The sequence below is a fragment of the Acanthisitta chloris genome, unplaced genomic scaffold, assembly GCF_000695815.1.
Source record: "Acanthisitta chloris isolate BGI_N310 unplaced genomic scaffold, ASM69581v1 scaffold6998, whole genome shotgun sequence".
Classification (NCBI taxonomy): Eukaryota; Metazoa; Chordata; class Aves; order Passeriformes; family Acanthisittidae; genus Acanthisitta; species Acanthisitta chloris.
The window spans coordinates 104,179-128,638 of NW_008686409.1; the positions used below are offsets into that span (position 1 = coordinate 104,179).

The 24,460-nt window shown below is 36.2% G+C and overlaps 1 protein-coding gene across 1 annotated transcript; it reads right to left on the reverse strand.

The window, feature by feature from the left end:
- Positions 1-790: 790 nt before the first annotated feature.
- Positions 791-23,928, reverse strand: LOC103807379 (copine-8; the record flags this gene model as incomplete). The annotated part of the gene is made up of 9 exons (XM_009080106.1): positions 791-1,189; positions 6,195-6,268; positions 7,404-7,461; positions 10,159-10,261; positions 12,278-12,405; positions 14,342-14,523; positions 15,178-15,224; positions 21,033-21,094; positions 23,875-23,928. Coding segments are annotated over 9 exons (897 nt in total), but the record flags the coding sequence as incomplete, so codon positions are not given.
- Positions 23,929-24,460: the final 532 nt, after the last annotated feature.

Below are 24,460 nucleotides of genomic sequence, written 5' to 3' on the forward strand. Positions count from 1 at the left end.
GAATGGACATGTGATTCAATGACAATATCAAACCCAAATATTAAGAGTCAGCATCCCTCTGAATGGGCAATTGAGACAAAAAGAGGTAAAGATTTAAATTAAGTTTGAAATGGGCCATTATAAAACATCTGCTGTAATCACTCCAAAAGACACATCTGATGCAAAAGTTCCATGCTTAAGGGAGGCATGATATGATTTAAGGAGCTCAGTGAGTCAACTATAGTACTCTGCTAGTTCTGAGGTAATTTTCTTTACTTTATTATAGCAAGTAACTATTCTAATTTGCTTCAGTAGCTAGTTTAAAAAACTGTAAACTGAGATAAACTTAGAAATTGGAGAACCTCTGAAAAAATACACATACCTCCCCCTCAAAATTTGGAATTAGTTATAAGTCATATGCAATTCTGTTATTCACATTTTAGGAGTTTGTTCTCAAACCGTGATAAGAATGGATTACTGAGCACTGACTGAAGCACTTCAGTGGTTTGAAAACAGAGATATATTTGTCCTTCTCTTAGCTTTCATTTGTGTTTGTCTGGGCAAACATTCAAAGAGATATTGCTTTCTCTTGTTATCTTGTGACAAACTATTGCAAGCTAGAAGACGTGTGAGTCAATATTCCAAACTGTTTTTCTTAAGAATAGTTATAAAAGTACTGAAATTTAAAAATAGTAACATGTAAACATTGATACAGAGTAATAGCATTCCTATACACTTATATACACACAGTATTCAGAGAGGATACTATCTTCTGAGTTGAAAACCTGACTTGTGCTTTCCCCCTCCAATAAATACATCAAAAATGTAGGGTGTCCTGTAAAATAAATACAAAGGACTCAGAACATCAACATTTTGCTCCTAGCATTAAAAGCTTTCCAGTTGCTTATGCAACCATAGGAGAATTTTGGTATGTGAAGAAAATTTTTCTAGCTCCAAAAAGTCATCAGAAGCTACTGCTGCATCCAGAGACTTGTGATAAACGCTAAGCACTTCAGAGCAGTCATATCTGTGTCTGCAACACGTGAATTGGGGGTGTATAGGGTGGTGGTGCAGGGGATGGCTTTATTCCTCTGACCCTCATGTAGGACAGAAACTGCTCTGGGATTTCAGCTAAAACATCTTTAGCAAGTCTTGCCATGCTTAGCACGTGGTTTCCACTTCTGTCAATGTAATCTCGGAACGGCACAAACTACAAAACAAGAGAGATGTTCACTCAGGTTGTTATGAAGACACAGAATACATCTTAGAATGTTAAAGTAAGAAAGTTTTATCTAGGGAGTTAGAGTACATGAATATCTTACCTTACACATTTTATATGACGTAAACATATGTTGTGGTTTATATTATATATTTTATATATACGCATTGTATCTCAATCTTTAAAAATCTGTCTTCTAATAGAAACAGTGTCATCCTTTCACTTGGGTGAACCTCTTCACATAAGCTCGGATTGCCAATTACATGTGTCATTGATATATTTTGTTTGTCTCTCAACCCTTTTCATACAGGAAGGCAATCTTGTCTCAGAAAGCTATTCTAAGCTTACATTCCCTGCTCCTGGGGCTCTCCTACCAGACTGCCTCTGCTCTGGCACTTTGTCAGTAGATTTTTTGCCCTCTGAAGTGAACAAAACAGAAAGGATGGCTTTCTATTTTTGAGCATTTCGTATCATACCTAGTAGAACTATGAACCACCTGAACACTTTGGATATGATACTAACAAATGCAATAAGAATTTAAGCAAAAAGGATTGGATTCAAACAAGAAGGTGTTAGTGATTCCCAGATCTGCAACACCTAAACATCTACCTGCCTCTGGCTTGGGTTTCATAATACTTCATGAGATACTTGTGCTACTGGCATAGAAAAAAGAAACAACCTAGGCTCCCTGATTTTTATTCAGAACAGACAGCACACAGTGAAGCAGTAGGTTAAGCTAGCTAATAGGTTGTGCCAAAGGGAAGGCTGATTTGAAATTCTGCTTCTTGCTCAGATTTTGGAGCCTATCTCAGGGCAACAGCTAGGTGACAACATTGGGATTCAATGTCCAAACCACTTCTGATATTGATATGCCAGGCTATGCTCTGCTGGAATTCAAAGCCTAATGGTGCCTTTCTGCTCCTCCACTCCCTCCAACCCCCCCTCCAACAAATCAACAGGGAAAATTTACTTGTTAACTATTGTACTCCAGGATAAAACTAGAACTGATTGCTAAGCTAGACCCACAAATATCTCATCTCCTGGCTGAACTCTGAAACCTTTTTCCCATTATACCAAATAGACAGATTTTGCTTTAATGGATGCACAGCAAGCACAACTACAGATTAAGTTCCATTTTTCTAGAAAGCATTGAAGTTTCCAAGATTTAGGGGAACACTGAGCTAAAGAGAGTTTAATATGCACTTTATTTCTGAGATCCTGAGAGTTTTCCAGAAAAGACAAACATATAAAGAAATCTACTAAATATATTAAACAAAGGAAAAACCCCAACCACCTCCCAGGGAAGAAAAAAGCCCAGCCCAAAACCCAACCAAAACGAAAGATGACATTTCAGCAATAAAAAACTTTTTTGTTGAAAAATTGTTGAAGTGTCCTCGATCCTTTAGTCCAACCTTGCTGCTCAAGCAGAGCCAGCAAGCACAGGCTGCCACTGTCAACAACACTATAAGAGTAATATTCCAGAAAGTAGCATACTTTACCTCTTCAATGGGTTGTGTCCAAGAGCATACCAGGTATAAGGGCAGGAGAACAAGCAAAAATGAACCCAATTTTAGAGTATTAAGCCAGGAAACAAGATATCTGCAGTTCCACAATTAGCTGTCTTGACTATTTCTGTGTTTACTCAGTAATTCTTTAATACAAGAGACAATGTTCAATACTGTGATATTTCCTAGCACTGATTCCTCCATTTCATAGAAAACCTCTACCAGTTTTCAAAAACTGTTTCAACTGGTTCTTCCTTTTTAAACTCCACCAAATTTTATGTAAGGATACATCTGTCCCTGGAATCATGCAGTTAGAATAATGAAACAAAACAAGCACCTCTGTAGCCTGCTGGTTTACATATTCAGCTGGGAAGGAATAAGCTTCGTGATCATTTCCCCCTTGTGTTATTAATTTTCTAATGCATCTTATGTAAAAAGCACCTGCAGTCTGAGCTAAAGAACAAAATGTGTCCCATCCCAAGAGATCACCTTACCCACTAGTTTGCAGATATGGAATCTCAAACCACTGTTCTGTAGCAAAGTGAGGCTATTTCAACAGTGTAATTGTTGAAATGCAATTATACAATAAAAATGGCCTGATTGGTTCTCCCTCCCTTTTCCTTATGGTATATAGATGGAGGAGCTATGGACAGATATGCAGAGATGTACAAAGACAGCTAACATGTAGAAGAAGGAGAAATGGCAGAGGAATATAATGAAAGATGTAAAAAACCCAAAGGGAAACTGATGGAATGTCAAGTGCTTTTTCTATAGTTTGAGAGTTTAATTAAAAAGGCTAATTGCAAAATTTTCCAGAGAAACAAGAGTAATAAGCAAGTTACTCATAGTAATGAGTAAGTATTCTCCTCTTAAACAGCAAAAGGATAAGAAAGGATCAGAAATGAAATAAACTCAGCTCCCTCAGCCACTCCTCATAGGACTTATGCACCAGATCCTTCACCAGCTTCTTTGCCCTTCTCTGGACTTGCTTCAGCACCTCAAAGTCTTTCCTTGGCTGAGGGAGCTGAGGGTAGTCTGGAGAAGAGGAGGCTCAAGGGTGACCTTATCACTCTCTGCAACTACCTGAAAGGAGGTGGTAGCTAGGTTGGGATCAGTGTCTTCTCCCAGGCAACTAGTGACAGGACAAAAGGACATAGTCTTAAACTGCACCAGTCCTTCCTGGATTGAGGGGTCCAGAACTGGACACAGTACTCAAAGTGTGGCCAAATCAGTGCAGAGTACAGGGGGAGGATCACTTCTGATCCTCCTGGCCATACTATTTCTTATACAGGCTAGAATGCCATTGGCCTTCTTGGCCCTCTGGGCACAGTGCTGGCTCATGCTCAGCTGCTGTCAACCAGCACCTCCAAGTCCTTTTCCACTGGGCATCTTTCCAGTCACTCTTCCCCCAGTCTGTAGTGCTGCATGGGGTTGTTGTGGCCAAAGTGTAGGACCCAGCACTTGGCTTTGTTGAATCTCATGCTGTTAGTCTCAGCCCATCTATCTAGCCTGTCCAGATCACTCTGCAGAGCCTTCCTACCCTCCAGCAGATCAACATTCCCACTCAAGTTGGTGTCATCATTTGTTAGTGTTTAGACAGAAAGAGAGCAAAAAATCCTATTGCCTTCAGGTTATTCAATATGACTTGGGGCAACATTCTGATGGCAACATGCTAATAGTATATAGATGTTTTATTACATTTCTGATATGCAATGAATCCTAAAGAAATACAAAAGGGTATTCACTGCATATCACTTTTTATTTTTTAGCAGAAATTACTATATCTCTGATGCAAAGCATTTTCACAAATCTGGCTTCCAACACTTGAAGAATTCTATCCGTTTATGCTCTTTGAATGTAAACTCAACAGCTTTTGGGGCTGTTTGGAGAAACTCTGTATAATATTGTTGATTATATTTAAATGCATTTAAACCTAAGTGCAGAGCATGCCAGAGATATCTGAATTAGCTTTAAAAACCTGTCATGGCACAGGGTTTTGCAGAAATACTAGTTTGAGGTCCAGAAAGGCTCCCAGCTCTGAAGGCAGATCTCCACATACTGCTCTGTTGAAAGCACTAATGAATATAGCATTACACATTACAGACAGCTCCTCTTTAACCCAGTAAGGACTACCAAGGAACATTATAAAGGCTTTGACAAAAAGAGACATATTATTTCTTGTCTCCTCTGCCTGTCCAGCTTCTCATCGTCACTACTTTTATAATTACCTTTTGAGAACACTGACTAAAGAAACCAGCACATTTCACTCTTCTAAGAGTTTTGATGTGTTGCGTTCTCATCAGTTGTTATATCTCTGTATATTGCAGAAACAAAAAATAGACTCCTTTTCAACTATTAGAACTGAATTCATTATTTTCTTAAATATATATCCATAAAGCTTATGAGGGTAAATGAACTGCTGTCATCCAACTCTCATTTCTGATCCACTTTTATGAATAAAATAGGGAATTTTAATGAAGTATTTTTTGCACTGAGAATCTTTGACCAAAACAAACATCTAATAATTTTAATTTCCACATTTGTCTAGATTTGTTTATTTTGCATTCTTAACAAAACTATAAAATCAGGTGTCATATACATGTTTTGAACACTTCCTTGGATTGAAATATGATATCCACCAGCAGTTATCAATCGATTCTTTAACATTCATACATTAGTATTTGCAACATTAAGCATTTTGAAAAGTTTCAGTTCCTGCAGATAGAAACAAATAAACACATTCCAAAGAACATCAGCTGCCATCTGACCTTAACTATAATGCAATATGGGCTATTCATATAGCTCAGTGATTCTCTCCCTATACATATTCTACTAACCAACGATATAAAAATCCAACCTGTCTTGAAGTAAGTGAAAACAAGTAAGAGGAAAAACAACTGAACGATATGAAGTGTGACAAATAGAAGGCATAAAGGCAGAAGAAGAAACAGCAGATCTAAGGTGAAGTTTGAATCTAAGGATGCCTGTCAGTGTTTCGGGGCATTTTGACAACCCCCTTAACAATATGCTTTAACTTTGGTCAGGCCTGTGGTGGTCAGGCAGTTGCCCTAGATGTCTGTTGTAGGTCCCTTCCAACTGAAATACTTTATTTTATTAATGTATTCAGCCACTTCCAAGAATATATGCCTTCCACGAAAGATTTCAGTTTAGACAGATACCATTCTTTCTACAGACATCATGTTTCTCCAAATTTTTGGTAACCAACTCTTCTCCCACAGCTGTATAACACTAATACTTCATAACAGTGTCCTGCTAGTTATAGGGGTCATTTCCTAATGAAAGCAGATCCACTACTGTGTGCTATACAAAGGCTTAGAGGTAGCACAGAATTTCTGAGCTTGTTACTAACACCTTGAGATAAAGTATGTCAGTGCTAACATACATGAAAGGCAGGAAAATAGATAGAAATAAGAATTCAAAGCAAATAGGAGGAGTAAAATCTATCCATTAGAGCATATTTTCTCTCCCACCTGCACGATGTCTCTCTCTGCAAACCTTCCTCTTGAAGAAATCCTCACTACATCCCCATCCAGTTCTTCCATAGCTTTAAAGAAAATAAGGATCAATCTATGAGTTCAAATACATAACAAAATAACCTTACTGAGAAAAAGTTCAGACAATTACACTTTAGGGCAACAAAACCAACAACTGTTATTTAGGTAGCTCTTTAAGAACATTTGCACCATAAAAACCATCATGTTTTGTAGCTATTTTGCACTTTTTCATGGTGACAATACAGAATTTTTTCTTTATTGTCATCTTCAGAACAAAACAGACCATGCTAAAGTCCTTATCCTTCCAAATCTCAAACCAGCAAGTATATCTGTTTTTGTAAGGCTATATTTAAACTTCCATAGTGGAGAAGAATTCATCTTCAGCAGCAATTGTTACAGGAGATATCATAGGGTTCAGCACACAGAGGTAATAACTCACATTCATGCTGGAAAAGCAGTATCTGCTAATGCATAGGAATGAGGAGTGCTGAAAAATCTTATTAAATTTATTGGGTAGCTCTTCTTGTATCTTCTGAGAAGGGTCCAGGAAAGCTCTAAAATTGTCTGGGTACCTGGAAGCTATTCTAGATGGAAGGCATACCTGCTCTCTGGTCAGTGTTGAAATGGATGGATTTGGGATCTCAGAATATCATATGAAAGAATATGAAAATAACCTGGTAATTTCTCTCCCGCTGTAATATTCTCTCAATGCTGCTACACAGTAAGACTCTCTTCTGTTATAGAGTGAAATCCTGTTTAAACCAGATCACCTCAAATGCATTTATTTTTCTCAAAATTTTATTACTGCAGTAAGACTAGTATTTCAGGTCAACTAACAGCTTACAAGGCATCTAAAGATCTGTGTTGAAGAAATTCAACATTACTTGGCTATATTTACTTTATTGTGGGTTTGGGTTTTTTTTCCCTCACTGCTCTTCTGGAGCTCTGTAACTGCTGAGCCCCCATATGGTTCTGTGACTTGAACAGACCCTGAGGGGCTACACAGCTCTACATGGTAGCTTGTAATCATACTGAGTTATCAATCAATCCAGCTGGAAATGTCAACAGCACTTACTGCTTGTTTCATATTATGCTCTAAAAGAGCAATATTTGTTTTAAAAGCCATATATTACTAAAATGTAAGCAAATATAGAAAAAATCTAGAAAAAACACAACAACACTTACCATCAAACTCTGCTGGTCCTACCCCAACTATAATTATGGACATTGGAAGCTTTGAAGCCTTCAAAAAAAGAAGTAAATGAGGTTTAATGTATTACATAACCTCTGCCAATATGAGATCTGATGACAATCTGAATAAAGAACATGCAGAAGTTATGCTTTAAAGAACAACTTTTTTTCCCCCTAAAAAGTTGAGTGTCTGACCCTGTCTGCTTAAGTGATACAAAACATCTTGGATGAAGACAGAAAGGCAGATGATTATTTTATTATCTCATTACCAAGTCTTTGAATCATGTAGGATGCTAATTAAACACCATAAACTATGTTAGGATTTAATATTAACATGGTAACTAAGATGGCAAATTTATCTATGATAGTTTTATAATCTGACCATAATTGCAAATATGTACCTAAAGACAGTTTGATATTTATTTAGTTGTACTTTGCTGTTTCATGATATTACACAGCTCCTTAGAACTATGGGATACTATTTTTTACATTGATCTCATGCCAGTTTTTAAAAGAATATTTGAGCAATATGTATCTTCTATTTATTCCATTAATGAAATTTTATTCAAGTCAGTCATCCATGCCACAAAGCAAACAAGGTATCAAACTGTCTAATGGTAAGAGTTTTAATGGTACTTAATCTTTTTCAATGAAACAAGTAAAAAATGGTATCTGGTTTTCTCTGAATAAAATCCCTGTAAAACCTTTAAAACTGCAAAGATGGTATCATAAATATTGGACTCTCCTGCCTTGATACCTGCTAGTTTACAGAAATAATCTGAAAGTGCCTCTGATGAAGAACTAAAAATCTGAAACATCCACCAACTGTCAGGGTTGACAACTGTTGCTTACTGAGATAGTCTGATGAACTGTGAAATGTCTACAGTCATTTAAATCATTAAACAGGAGTATACACTGGCCAAAGAATCTTTGATTTCTGATCTCTTAGAACAGATCACCTTCTGTTTTTCAGATGTTTTCCAGAATCTTATTTCTTGATTGTTAAGAAAACACCCTTTAAAGAGACTCACAAATACACAGAATTATGTGATACAATGAAATATGAAATACTAAGTGGCAATGACAACATAAAGACAAAGAGTTAAACGTTTGCATATAAACCTAAGTGTTGGCATTTCCTGAATGACAGCATAACCTTTAAACAGTTTGGTAAAACAAAATGTGTCTGACACGTATGTTGTAATGGAAAGATGCCTAAAAGTACAATTAATGTTAAAAATCGAAATATTCTGAGTTTTATACATATCAAGTTGCATTGAACACCACTGCCCTTTTTAGTATTTTGGATATTATTAAGACAAAAAAACCTGGTATTGAATAGCATTTAATTAGTTCTGTCATGGTACACTGTGCTAATACTTCAAGATGTATGCAGAAAAATGAAGGCGTCTTCATAAAAAGAAAAGACAGCAAATATCAAACTTCCAAGCTAACAACACATCTGCTGCATTTCCAGACAGTTGTAGACTAACACCTATTATTCCTGGAAATGAACTGTTCCTCAAAGCAAGGTTTTCCTGTATGCCTTCGTGGCAAATGAACTAATCTTACAAGACATCAGCCAATTGGACTTGCTGGTCTCTTACTTAGGGACTTCAAATGGAGGGGTGAGTTAGAATCAAGAGCCGCTATTTTTTCTCCACTGAGCATTTTTGTCACCTACAAGAAGCTTATATGACAGACACTATGTTTCTAACTTCTAAACTAGATTAGAGAATGAAATTCCAAGCTAAAAGTTTATTTATCTCCATTGAAAGTGAGAGTCACTTTATCCTACTTTAATACTAGAAGCTGGAGGAGGAGAGGAGTAAACTGTTACCTTCAAACACAGTTATAGCTTTGGGTGTAAAAACTTAGCAGGTGGACTGTCAGAGTCCTTACTGATTCTGTCTACGTGCTGCTGGCTAGAACTTGAGGGCAAATTTCTCTCCAGCGAAAGAACACTTTGGCAATATTTCCATGTGCACCCCACAAACTGGAATGGCATAGAATCTCTATGGGGGGACTGAAAGTGGGTCTTCAAAAATATGCCACGTAATTCTACACTATTCACTTTGACATGATGCTTAATTACTTTAAACTAGGCTTCTCACTCATCACTTTGCTAGTTACTCAATCCACTGTGGTATGTTAAAAACTATTAGTAGAGATCTTTTCCAACCATGTCTAGGAGTGTTTTCATATGAAATTATCCAGGAGCAAAAGCAAAATGGAACCTGTTCATAATACATAAACTTATACACATGGCAGTTTTGAAGAGAAAAACTGAGAAACAATTTAGAATTGTCAAAATTCTAGGGGACTACTGAGAAGGAAATCAGATGAGTGTTGTGCTTGCCATTTGGGATCAGAAAGTTAGGGGCAGTTTTTAAAACTGCAGGCATCAAAGCTGAGAAATTATGCAAAAGATAAAGCACACTTCGCTGTGCTAAACTGCATGGTGGGATGTGCATGAGGAAGGAGGAGGAAAGAAGCAGATGAAGAATATCATGTGAGCATACAGTGTCAAAGAGTATCACTTCCCACAGTAGACTATCTAATTAGGCTGAGGTTCAACTGCTGCTTTCTTTTCGTCTTTACACGTAATAAATTTTGCTGTTCGGTAAATATGGTTAATTTATGGAACAAATCTAGTGCCTGAAATAGTAATGGATTTACTTTATTGCCTAAAATAGGAATTCCTAGAAACATAATTCTTTTCAACATCAACACTTTCAGCAAAACTTACATTCACTATGGATTCTTTTGTCTGAGCCATATCAGAAATAACTCCATCTGTAACAATCAGAAGAACAAAATACTGGGAGCCATCTTTTACTGAAGCAGCATATCTAAAGGGAAGAAAAAACAACATTGTAATTGTAAAAAAACCCTTTATACAAAGGAATGAATAAAAAATAAGCTGCTTTTCAAGATTTGGAAAGCCTTGAAAGAGGGAGAGTCCATAGCAACCCCACTGAACTCTATGGCATGTATACCAGAAACTAATTCCTCAGTTCACTTATCTTCAGATCCCAAGGGTCAAAGTGTCCTATGTAACTATATGAAGAAGAACTTATTATTGTGTGAAGCTGACTGCTCAACTTGCTGCTTCACATGACAACAGCCACTAGAGTTCCTACTTTTATCAAGGCTCTTGGTGCTGTGAAGGAGTCAAATAGTAGAACCTTGTAATAAAAGTAACAATGTGTAGTATGGAGAGCAGTAAAAAAATAATGAACTAGCTGCCTTTTTGAATACATGCCCAAACACATAATATGAGTGTCAAGGAACTCGCTATTTTATTGGTCACTGAACATGAAAGTCTTGGATCACTGAACAGAATGTGTTCTAATGATGCTCATGATGATTGCGCATGTATAGAAAATTCTAACTCTGATGTCACATAATGCATTTGCAAGTACTGCTGATAAATAAGATTCTGTAGCCACAACATTGATAGGAGTTTGGAGGAGGCTACAAATCACAGAAAGCCACTGCCTCCCTCTCTCTCCCATCCCAAGATACAAATGGGTAGAGAAGCCATACAGACAGTGAACCTGTTGAATATCATCTATTTGCATGCTGGCAGCAGGGACTGAAATATCTAGATTAGCAAGACCTACTGTGGAATGCATTTTCATTACCATGCAGAGACTTCTTTTATCTCATTTTTTCCTAATGCTTACAATCTTTAAAATGAAGATTGCAGTGACACGGGGTGATGAGAGTAAAATAAAAATTTATCATCCTTTCTGAGCACTTAATACTGTCTACAGACCTACATTGAAGAAACGGAACAGAAATTTGGTTCTTTCAAATTTTCAACAGACTAAAATGTTCTGAAGTCTTCTGCAAGAAAGATCTTGCATGTGGAGGGGAGATGAGAGAAGACACTAAGTTAAATCTGGTGTAGTTTAGATAACTCCCTAGCTTGGGGAAGGATAGTAAACTCATTATAATCTTAAAGAGCTTCTGAAGAGTTCCAAGAACATGTGCTGGTGTGCACAGAAAATGCTTTGCACCATAGAACTTGCAAATTATTTCTCACTGGTCTGTGGGACTAACCATAGCAAAACCAGATAGTAAATAAATATTTCTTGCTACTACAATGAGCTATTTTGCAAGATCATACATAAAACATTAACAGTATAATGATTTACATATCCCTACCTATTTATTTTGTAAACATTAGTTCTTTGTTTATAAATAAAATAAATCTGCTCAGCTAAATCATCTTACCCATGTCACTTTCCTATATTAATTCATGGAGCTATTATATAAGTCAAGATCTTGTCTATGAAAACAAGGCAACATTGTTCTTCTTAAGAAACATCTACATACACAAGAAGGGTTTTACACTGAGAAGCTAGATGAGATGCTGCATAACACAGCATCATGCCTGCTCAGTGGTGACTGATGTATTATTGCCTTCAAAGTATGGCTACCAGCTAGGAATTGTTGCCACAGAGAGGTCTGGAAGATTTTGTTGATGTTTTGGACATTTTGAGACTAGGGGAACTACACATGCCTATATGTATTTTCCACGAAGGAATAACTCTGTGCTCTAAAAGGCAAAAGAGGAACATGACAGAATGATCTCACAAAATTTCTCTTTCATTGTGTTTTTTCCTAAGATTTTAACACAGGGTAGATCAACTGATCACCTGCATTTCTTTTTAATCAGGGATGAAATTCTGCATAATACTAGCATGTGGTCTTCAAACCCACTTAAAGTTAGACTGAAAAAACAAAACACCTGTAAATACTTTTTCCTGTGCTTAGCATCATGCAACTGTCAGCCTTTTATATGCAATAGCTGTACAGACAGTAAGAAGTTTCTGCGAAGTACTTGTTGCGATGCTTACCTGGCCACATGATTAATTACAGGGGCAAAGTTTGTTGGTCCATAAAGCTGTACAGATTTTAGACTCCTGTAATATGCCTCCATTACACCATCAATTCCATGGCAGTATGGATTTTGAGGGTTTCCATTCTAATGAAAATAAGAGATGATTAGTCACTAAAAGACATTCTGAAGCAAAAATTATTTAGGGTAATGAACACTACTCAGTGTACATTTTTAAAAGGCAAAGACCTAACCATTCTAGAATCTATTCAGAGAGTTTACTACGAATGTCCAAGTGCCATTTCTGCTTGTGAGTGTCGACCACCTAGGGCAGGAGGTTCCAACAGCCTCATGTTATATGCAGTCTGAATCACTGGGGCTGGTTCCTAGACATAAATAGCACCATAAGTGTAATTTAACAGTCTTTCTTACATACAACCGTAACAGGCATTTCCCTGTGTGAATTTAAGGTATGAATTACAGGTCAGATGTAAAACTGGAAGCATGTTTAGGAGCACAGTTCAGGCTCAATGATTTCTTATTTCAAAAACTGGAAAAAAAGAAATGGTAGCTAGAGCCTGATGTTCATATACTATGAGAACGTAAGGTAAAGTCTAAATTCTTGGGTTTCGAACAGTATTTCTGCATTGTAAAAATGATTTTTGACCTGGTATAAACAGATGAAGAAAGGAATTAACTCTTTGGGAGCCCACTGAAATGGCTGATACTGTAAATTCTTAGAGTAGGCATTTTACTATCTATCTCCATAATGACTCTGTAATGGGGATACCTATTTACTGATGGCAATACAAACACATAAGCTAAATTCCAGATTTATGACCCATGTCAGGCCAGACAAATTATCTATGTAAGGCTTCAAAGCCTTCCAAATCACTGTACTCTCCTTCATGTGCCAACACCTCATTAGCTTAGTGTACCAGCATCTCATTCTGAGGTACAGTATTCCTGCCTGAGAATCTAGAAAACCAAAGGGAATTTTTCATGGATTGGTCTAGAACATTCAGAGAGATAGCTGAAAACACTGCTTAGCATTACATGGGAGACACCTATATATGTATATATATGGAGGAAGGATATATAGATAAAAAATACATAAATATATATATTGCATATGAATACATAAATGTATTATATATATGTGTGGTGCTTTTTTCTCTGCAAAAGCACCACAATTATAATAAATTATCTGAATTAATTTTAGAAACATCCTTAAAACTGAAAGAAGTATCAACATATTTGAACTTGCTACACAAAGTCCAGAGAAGGTCTTTAAATGAGTATCTGCAATTGCACTTGTTTTAAATTACTATCTATGTGGAAAACCTTTCCTTGAGGTAAGCCATGTGGCACTGTTTTCTAGCACAGGCTGACAGAAGAAACACACATTTACAGCCACCAGTCTTCTGCCACGACTTTGCTGCTATCTAGCTAGAACTCATCTGATATATCTACATTTGCTGTAATTCAGACAACTTTATCCTACTCTGAGATGACCATAAACCTCAAAATAAGCAAGTAGATAAAACATCCACACTAATTACAAGCATCAGTTACACCAGACCAACCTTTCCAGCAAATCCTGTTAGATTTTAGGTTTGTAATTTAACTGATCCACAGACCAATCTCAATTCATTCTTGTCACCTCAGTTTATAGCCCACTTAGTTATCTCTGTGTCTCTAACCTAGCAGTCTATGAAAGAGATCCAAGAAAATAAGACAGAATAGTAACAATAATAATGAAATATTATCTTGGATCATGATTAATTTGCTTCTTAAAATAGATTAGCTTCAATCTGAAGTCTTTCAGGCATCTGTTTCTCATCTTGCCACAGCTGAGGTTAGAGATAATTACTTTTCTTTATTATTATTTTTGGCCCACAGGGACTTGACTCTGGATTTCTCTCAGTAACATCACTGATGAAAAGTTTTGAAACAATCATTTAGAATTAGCACATTCTATGTTCTTTACTTATTTAGTAACTTCTTAAGATTATAACCTTAAGTCCCAAAATGTTGTTATAGTCAAGAAATTCAAACAACATATAAACATTTATTTACTTACCAGTGCAAATTCATGTGATACTCTCCCATCTGGAGGCAGTCTAGCTCCAAAACCTAGAGCCGGGAACATTTTGTCACTGTCATAGTCCTGAATTATTTCACCTACAGCTTTCAGTGCCATGCCATAAGCATTCAGCTGATAGGGATTCATGTAGTGCAGTGAAGTTGGCTGTGAGGGGTTACCTGTTGAAGAAAGGATCAGATTTACTTTAAAAATAAATCACTTCAGGATTTTCTCTCTTAAAAGTGATAATTTGTTTCAGATAAAAATGCAATGTTCTGAATACATTTTAATACTAGTAGTTTTTTAGCAGTTCTGAATGCATTTTAACCATAGTGTCTGTATTTCAGCACTGAAAGGGCAGCAAGAAACTTGTAGATTTGTGTCATTTATAACACAATATATGCTTTTAAGATTAAATTTACAAAACCATCATGACACACTGAATGCAGCTTTGGAGGAGGATCAGAAGTTACCTCTGCTTCACCCTACTTCAGCCTCACTCAACCTGAAATGCTTTTCTTTTGCCCCTCTCAATGGGGTCTTCTAAGTTTTCTCCCAGTAGTTATAAAGAAACATAAAAATAATAATCAGAAAGTACATGAATATTTGCAAACTGCTCCTACTTATTCAATTTTATATGTAGCTTTTCCAACTTTTATCTGTTCTGTTTGCCCTGCTTTTCTAGGCAGGAATTGCCCTCTAGTCTGTTGCTCAGCAAAATGGAATCCTGAGTCCAGGTAGTATCAGCTGAATACTGACATACAAACACACATATGTACACTTAAATCTGAACAAAGCACATACATACACAATATGTTTATTTTTATTCTTACCATTTGAGGCTGTGAAATCAATAGCAACTGTGAAATTGATTTGGGTTCTGTAGAAAAAAGCAAATACAAACCTTATTAATAGTTTCACTGTTATGTAGAAAAAAACCCAAGAGATGGAAATATCCTTTGTGAACAAACTGTAGGACAATGACTTTCTAATAAAGGAAATAAACACTGCAAATACTCTTATATGAAGTTCCAGCCAAGCGCTACACAACACTGTTTTATGAACACACTGAAAATAGTTACTTGACTCCATCTTCCTTTTTCAATTGTTTATGAAAAATCCTAAATCATTAAAAAGATAATTGACTTCCATAAATTCATTTTCAGTGGTAATATTGATTTTTCCTTGGACACTTTTTTGGCCAGGGTCTTGGAAGACTTTGACAGGAGAAGTAAGCTTTTACCAATCTGCTCCTTTTCTTAACACTAAAGTTTTGGACAGGCTATCATGATTTCTGGTGGTGGATTTCTTTCATGTGAGCATAGTCAATGCTCTAAGTGGGCATATCGTGGTAATTCTTGGAAGACAAAATCCAGAAGCAGGAATATAAAGGCCTGTATTTTGAACAGTAGCTAAATAAATCATGCAACTCATTAGCATAGATTTATTGTAAAAAAAAAATAAATATATAGACTTTTACAGAGTGACAATCCAATTAAATACAGTTCTGTTCCACAGCTTCCTTCAGGACAAAATGCTCTGCTCTGGAGATAATCTCTAAGCTAGTAAGGCTCTGTCAGGAAAAAGAGGCTGTATAAATTTTTGTTCAGACCGAGTCTTTTACATCTTCCTTCAAATTTCTGCCTCTCACTGTGTGCAACTATGAACTAAATGACCCAACTAGCAAAGATTAAAGCTTTCTGAAAGTTACAGAACAGATTTAACTCATGCACATTTAGATTCAACATCAGCAATCTGATGCTGCGCCTTGCAGTAGTACTTCTACTGCTCAAATAACTTGATGTGCCCAGAGAAAATGCTATTTATTTCACCAAAAGCTGTGTATGAGAAAAGAGTCACATGGAATCACTTTATCATACTGATCAAGGCTAATACAAACTAAACTAGGTTATGGGTGGACTCTGTCTCCAGTATGAAGTAAAAGCCTACCAATGCTCACAGTATCAAGAAGAGTCCTTGAAACACTGATAGCATCCCAAAATATGTCTCAAAATCCTGTGATCTTGCTATAGACTTTAACAAAAAAACAACACAAAACAAAACAGTGAAAGCTGCTTCAGTCTCTGAAATGTTCAGACACCTAAGCTGTATAAGGGAAGATTTCTGCCAGTACTTCTTCATCCTGCTTTATGCAGTTCCACCAAAAAATTTTTAATGGTATGACAAGTCAGATTTTGCTTTATCTGTACCCACATGTCAGACCCTGTGGCTTCCTAATCACAATGTCCTCCTGAACTGCCAATTAGCTGTAAGGCTAAAAATCCTAGGAAGTGCATGTCAACGAGCTTGTCTACCACGATCAATATACTGTGCAGAAAAGTTGTCTTCCTTAGATAAGAACAATTTAGGAAAAACGACAACAACAAGTTTAGTACAATTCCATTTCTAAGTCTGTGCTTAGAGTCACTATTGGCATTGCTAGGCAAAACTGCTTTTGGGCTATAATCTCCCTGTACTTAACTTTCAAGGGCTTTGGTGTGGGGCAATGTTTGAAGAATAAAACAAGACTCCTCCAAGCATTACATGTCAGGTACATCAAGTACAGAAATCCTTCAGCATGCTGAAGAATGTGTCACTGTGAAAAAAACCCCTCTATCAGCTTTTCCTCTGCATAAGAACATCAAAATTTATTTGTCAACATAATGGATGGGCTACTTTGATTCAATTCATAAGAATAACAGTTTCACAGGCTCTGAATTCATGACAGAAGCAAGAGAAAGCACTGTAAAAGATTAAAAAGAAAAATGGCTAACAGAAGTAAGAGAAAAATATTAAAACTACAGCTAATGGCTAAAAGAACTAAGTCAGTTTTCATGTGACTACAGGCAATGACTGGCAACACCAATTTCTGGAGTATTCCTCAAAGTAGGGGTGCTGGTGGTTCCTCAAATATGATTAAATGATGCAAATTTTAAAGCACATCAAGACAACAAAACCTACTGTTCTGATGAGAAATTCTTTGGCTAAGGTTCCATCCCTGCTTTTCCAGCTTCATAGTTTTCCAGGGAGCTACAAAAGCTCACAACACCCTCTAGGTCAGTGATGTTGTCAGGTCATAAGACTTTGCACAAAAGCCGTTAAAATGTTGACACCTGGGCAGGCAAGCTGAGCTGCTGAATGTCCTATCCCAAGGGTGAATTCAGGTGGAACATCCAAGCACAGCAATGTGCCTTCTGGATTCAGTGCTGCATAGATCACTACTGCTCTGCCAGAATTTAGTTGGTATAGAAATACATGATCTATTTGATAAGTGGACAGATGATTTTACCCTATAGAACACAAAAAAATGAAGAAAATATCTTAAAAGGAACAGTAATCTTCATCTCACAACAAAGGAGCAGCCATTTTGCTTGTTTTTTCTGGAAGAGCAAAGCGAAACCTATCGTCTTTTAATAAGAGCTCCATCAGCACTGATATACATAAGGGAACAAATTAAGCCTGAAAGTAGCTTTTGACTAGGCTTGATAACATTTGTAATGATTACAGTTTTTTAAACAGTACATTGGAAGGGAACATGAATTTCCTCCTGTGGCTTCAGAATGACAGCCAGCTGGTCTGTTAGCAGGGGGGAGCAGTTGAAGGTTTGAGGACCACTTACTGCGCAGAACTCTAGAACGGAGCTAATGGAGTAACTGACACTACCAAGAGGCTGCATCCTCTCCATGGCATTTATGTCTCCAGTGACACTTACTTCATAATTTCCCCTTTGCAGATGCTTGTTTGGCCAAATGCCACATCAACATACAGAAGATTTTTCAGATGAAGTCTCTACATAGTCTTATTACTCAATATTCTCCAGAGATACAAGAAATGTACAGCAAAGCCTCCAAAATACATAGATATGGCAGCCCTTGCTTTGTAATTGTTTCTCATGCCAGGTCTCTTCTGAACATCAAATATACATCACATTACATTACATGGTCACTGCCTGGATTATAATAGCTGTCATGAAAAGAGTTTTAAATTTACATTTTTAGTATCAATGATTCAATACAGTTCAATAAAAATGTATGTCCAAAGCCCACTTGAATCCAAACAATGTGTGGGTGTTCATTTCCAAAAATCTGGATGAAGGTAAGGCTTTTAACATAATAGGAGGAAAACATTTCCTCTCATCTTCCACTAATCTGGGACAGAAGAGATGACAATTTTTGAACTGCAAAATGATTCAGCTCCTGAATTTTCTGATTTACAAAAGCCTAGAGTAACTTTTTAGCTCACTATCCTAATACGTCAAACTGTCTAGAAACTTCCGCACAGAAATATCCTTTCTGTACTCTTCAAGCTTTTTGGCTCTTGGTCTCTTCCAGACAAAAACAAAGAGTAGATTATAAACTGGGTTTGACAGTCATTCCTGTAAATTCAGTTGCATTCCTTTCAAAGTCTGTATCCCTTACATTCCTGAGCTTATCCATATATTTGGAGATGTTTTGATCGGAATATGCTATTAACTGATAAGTGGCAGGAGAAATATGATTTTGAAATATCCATTAATTTGTAGTACAATGCACCTATTTTAAATGTGGGAAGGGAAGGTCAGTGTGGCAAAATATGTGATTAAGGATCAAGGTGCAACAAAAAGACAGCTACTAAGATAGCACCACTTGCTGTAACATTCAGATGCAAAAGGGACATCCACCTCATTCCTGCCATACTGCTATATAGTAAAACAAAATTAGAAGTTATGAACAAACTTCTACATCATTTTCCAAAGCTCTTTGGGAAAACAATAGTCATATTGATGATACTGAAAATGGAATACCCCAATTAAAAAGATGGAGACTCAAAACATCCCAATTTGTCATAGGTGAAGCTGTCAAGCCTTCCATTAAATCAGTATTATTTCTAGACAGCTCAAGTCAACTACAGTGGAAGTTCTGAACATGAAGTATTTCATAAGCATCCATTTATGGAAGAGCAAATATTGTGCCTATTGCAGAATCAGCGTTTTCTACCTCTTGCCTAACTAAATGGAAGAGAAACAGGGAACTAAAAAAAACCAAAACAATTTTGGAGGACGTACTTGATGGGAAAACAGACTGATTAATGACAAAATCTTCTCTTCCCCCTTCCTTCAAAAATTGTGAACTGGACTGCAACTGATATGTAGTAATATTAAATGAGACAAAGGAAGGGACAAGCCAGAAAACAACTCCGAGTCTCAGCCTCCTTGTCATGTTTACATAACTGCATATGTTGCAGAAAAAAAGGTAAGATTTTATACAAGTACTTCTACAGTTTTCACTGGCATGTACATAGAAATAATTGCATGAAACACTAAAAAAGATTATATATAAAATAAATAAATGGCAAGTATTACTGCTCATGCTTTTAAACACAGATTATTCTACTAATTATATTCCTTTTTCATAAAAAGGGGAAAAAACCTGAAGTGTAATTTATTACTATCACAGGTCTTCTTTGACTTGCAATAAGAGAGACATACACAAACTTTCAATAAGAGCAACAAAGTATCTGCACTCAAAATTTCTATGTTTTTTCTGCAGAATATAGATAATTAGGTTTATTAACTTGTATTGCAACATCTCAGTGAGGAACATGATAAACCACACTGAAAAGATTACATATGCAGCCCCCATATTCTTTTCTTTTGAAATTAAGATATAAAACTTAATTCCTCAGTTCCTTATACACACTTTTCTTGTAGAAATGAATTTTGAATGAATGGGGAATGATTGTTGCATATATGTACAACACACTTTGAAGAACAGTCAACTACACTAGAGGCAAAACTGCTTCTTCATGCATTTGTGCATACATATACTTCAACCAATACAAAGTTTTGGTAGACATGAGTGGCTGGCCATTTTCTACCTCTGTCAAAGTCCACAACAGGAACGTAGGATTACCACTGTTGGGAACAAAGACACAGCCCTATATGGCTCCTGTCAAAACACAACACAGACTTCTTTTTAATTTCAGCTGAAGTCTGGTTGAAGACTGGCACAAAAGATAGTGGCTTGTTTCTTCACAGATAATCAGTGCTCTAAAAAACACGTGGAATCTATATTCAGACTGTATGCCCCAAAAATCCATATTAGGTGCTTAGGACTGTGCAACTAGTTGTTTCCATTTATCTTAAAGAACAGTAATCTGGCAGGGAGGTTAAGAGTCAGGAATTTCTGAGATTTGATTCCATTTCCAGGCACATTCTAGGGTAAGTCATTTGCTGCTTCTATGTCTACTTCCCTTTAGGGAAAATGACAATAAATAAGAAATTGAACATATTATGATTTTTAATTAGTATTGAAAAAATGCCTTTGAAGAAGAAAGTTTCTAAATAAATGCCAATATTCAATACATCAAAACTCAGTATGATCAGAGGAAATAAAACAACATTTTAATAATTTTATAGTATAGAGATAATTCCTTTCTGATTAATCCAATTTTATCTGGTTGATCAGAGGTCATTACTCTTTCTTGGTGTTTTAGTATTGACACCAATTCCAACACTATAAGTGAAGTTTCATAACGTAACTTTGTCAGTAATTATCTTCAGGGTTTATAAAAAGTACTCTAAAATGGGGAAGCAATACTACTCCTTACAGATCCTGCTTAGAGTCATCATATGCGAAATACATACACAAATTATTAGTGAACTATAATGGATCGTGAAAACAAGAAAGGTTTGTTGTCAATCACATACCCGCCTTTAATATAGTCAAGGAATGAAACTTCTGTTTCAATTAGGAAGGAAAGCAACGTTACCTGAAAGCAAATAAAAGAGAGTCAGACATGAATTGTGTGTTTCCCAGTTGAACAAGTAGAGATATAAACACAATGTTTTGGAGCTCTGTCCTTAAGATGTAATTTCCTACAGTATTAGGGGAAAAAAAGAATATGAAGAAAGATATTAAGTAATTTAAATAGGCAGTTCTTGAACGGGAAGAGACAAGTTGGACAGTCTACTACAATTGCCTTTTTTGCATTAATTAAGGAACAGGTAAGGGTTGGAAGATTTTATTCACAGCTTACCACATGCATGTTTGCTGGTTACTGTGCACTACATGTACAAATGAATATTAGAGGGTACATGACAATGCATCTTTTCTAGAGCACTCCAACACTGTTTAAAGAACTCCAATACAATTAGCTAGGTAATTACTCATCTTGCATTAAAAGTGGTATTGACTATTGATGCAAGCTAAGAATGCAAAAACCTAGTCAATTATAAACATATAAGAAAAATATATACAATTATTTAAAGTGAAATATATGTATATATAACAACAAAGATAAGAAATTTATTCAGTCTCAGCTTTTATCACTCAGGAATGATACAGAGCCAAAACAGCTGTCAGAAGGTCTTACTGACATTTTTAGCACTCAAGTCACTGAAGTATAAACTCCAGGGGAAAGATCCAGCATTTTAAATCTTCATAGACTGAACAATATTTACAAAGCAAAGAATGTAAATCATTTTAATAATATTTACAAAGTGACACAAAACTCTCACAATATAAGTGCAGCAGGCAGTCACTGAAAACTGATTAAGTAACTACTCAAAGAAAATCCACTGATAATGGTACAAGGAATAAAAAGAGGATGGAATTTTGTGATGGAATTTCATTTGCCTCTACCTGCAACAAAATATCAAAATTGAAAATACTCCTATGCTGGAAACAGACCCAGATTACAGGTAGTAATTCTGCCTTCTATCCTACTTCCTTTGACACAGGTTCTCTGTGATTTGTAGTGACTAGCAAATTACCCTCCTAGCTGAGAACAGAAAACCATAACAAAGTTCTATCTATCAGTAGCATAGTCTTGCATATAAGACTGAAATTTCTATGCATTTTCCCACTGGACACAGTAATAATAATAGTTCATCTGTTCTTACAGCTGGTCATCTTGTTCCTAATTAATTTAAGCAAGTGTTTTCTGTGCATCTGAGTTTAAAGGGTAAAAAATGGAAACAAACAACTCCCAAAGTGGCCAAAGCATTTACTTCCATACAGACAATGACTAACAATGTTTCAAGTTCGATCCAGTAAATTTTTAATTTCACTGGTTGGCTTTGTTTGAAACTAATCTTGTATTCTGAAATGTTTCTGCTTAGTGTGTAATTTGTCTGTCTGAATTTGAAATGACCCCTGAAGTAATAATGAATCGAGATGAGTGCTGTATGCAAATAGTCCTTAAGGTCAGCAGTGAGAGAGCAGCCAAAGAGCTAATATCCACTTTACTTAAAGTTCTCCAGAAGTCAACTTCCTATTAGCAAGTGTGATGGTCTTGGTGCCTGGCATGAAAAGTTTGAAATCTGTGGGATAACAAGTATCTTGGGTGAATGACAAGGAGAAAAAAAAACAAAACTGCAGGCAAAGGCATAAGAGAGTGACCATTTGGAGAAGCATAAGTCAAATGCAACAGACACATGTGAAGATGTTAAAATATTAAGCAAAAATCAAGAGGAAAATTGAACATGTAAATACATTTTTTACTCTCCTGTACCCTAAGCCAGATCTCATACCTACAATTTTGAGAACACTTTTAGTATTGGTTGAAAATACTCACTTTACCTAAGTTTTTGACTCATTAATTTAGCATAACAGAACTTTATTTTAACATGAAAGACTTTAGTAAAAGGAACATGTTAGCAAAAAATAATTATCGAATGAATTAGACATTGTATGGTAAATTTTATTTAATTTTACAATTTAAAGCAGAGGTAGAAAAATAAATGTTTATTTTCCTAGTGATGAACAGACTTACACAAGAATGTGAGAATGTCAAAACATTCCTTCAAGGCTACAGGTCAGCATGAAATTAACCCTAGTGACTTCACTGCAGCTGTCCATGCAGAAAAAAACCACATGCTGGATGGGTTTTCAAAAAACATATATTAAATCTGATTAGATTTTCCAATATACAAATTTTCAAAATTCATCTTCATTTTTTAGTAAATGATGATCTGAACATCCTGGATGCCAGGACATGGAAGCTGAGAAAGTGCTGAAAGGAAATATTTGCATTGCTAGCAAGTGGTTCATAAACATGAGAAGAGAACATGGAATAGGAACAAAAGAACAACAAACTCTCACCTGAAACTATACTAACAGACCTTTCAACATAAATTTACAAAAACCTCTGGGGAATAAACAATGTTGACTCTTCCTGGTTTAGCCATGGTAACCACATTAGCTTTGAATGATGTTAGCTCAGCAGGCAAATTTTAAAAGAAAATTGACTTTTAAAATTCAGTTATATTTCAGATAAAAATGAGTAGTGTTCAGCCCAACAATTTCAAGAATTTGACTGAAAGTTTGGTAGAGCTCATTCTGAAAACCATTGGCAACTTAACAGCACACTTGGACACAGATTTTATCAGACCCTTCATATTAAAAAACCCTGAAAATAGATGCTGTGTAACAGTAAATAGTTTAATGTTGTGGCCTTCACAGAAGATTCTATTCTGTTACATTCCAAGTCAACAACTCTGTTTCAAGCAAAAAGAAAAACATCCAGTAACATAAAACATATTTACTTACTGTTCCAGAATTAACATACTTTTTCTTTTTTCCTTTTTTCTTTGGATTTATCACCTAGAAACACAGATACAAACATTAAAGCAATACAGACTAATACAAAGCTAAGTGTTAAGGTACTTTCAATGCAGAATGTACTCTCTTTCCAATGGATTCTAAAATTATTCAGCACACTTACTCATGCAGCTCAATGATGGGACATGTGCATGTTGAAAACCAGTGCAGTTATCCTCATGGTACCTACCAGGTAAACCATATATTTGACATATAAGGCACTGGGCCAACAGATGTGAGAAGGTTCATTATTGGTGAGTGCCCAGTGAAAGGCTGTTTGACTGGTGAGAAGGTTCATTATATCTGAGTGCCCAGTGAAAGGCTGTTTGACTATTTCCAAGATTCTGCATTTTTCTGCATTCTTGATGCCAGAGTTTCAGTGTACTGTGTCGCTACCTCTTCATCTCACAATGCACCTGTTCACAATCCAGTTAATCTGTTTCCATCTTCTCCTTGGTGTTATGTGAGAAACCTGAGCGCTGTTCTACTTTCAGTTTCTGTACTTGGTGCAATGACAGGACCTGGCTGGTAGGAG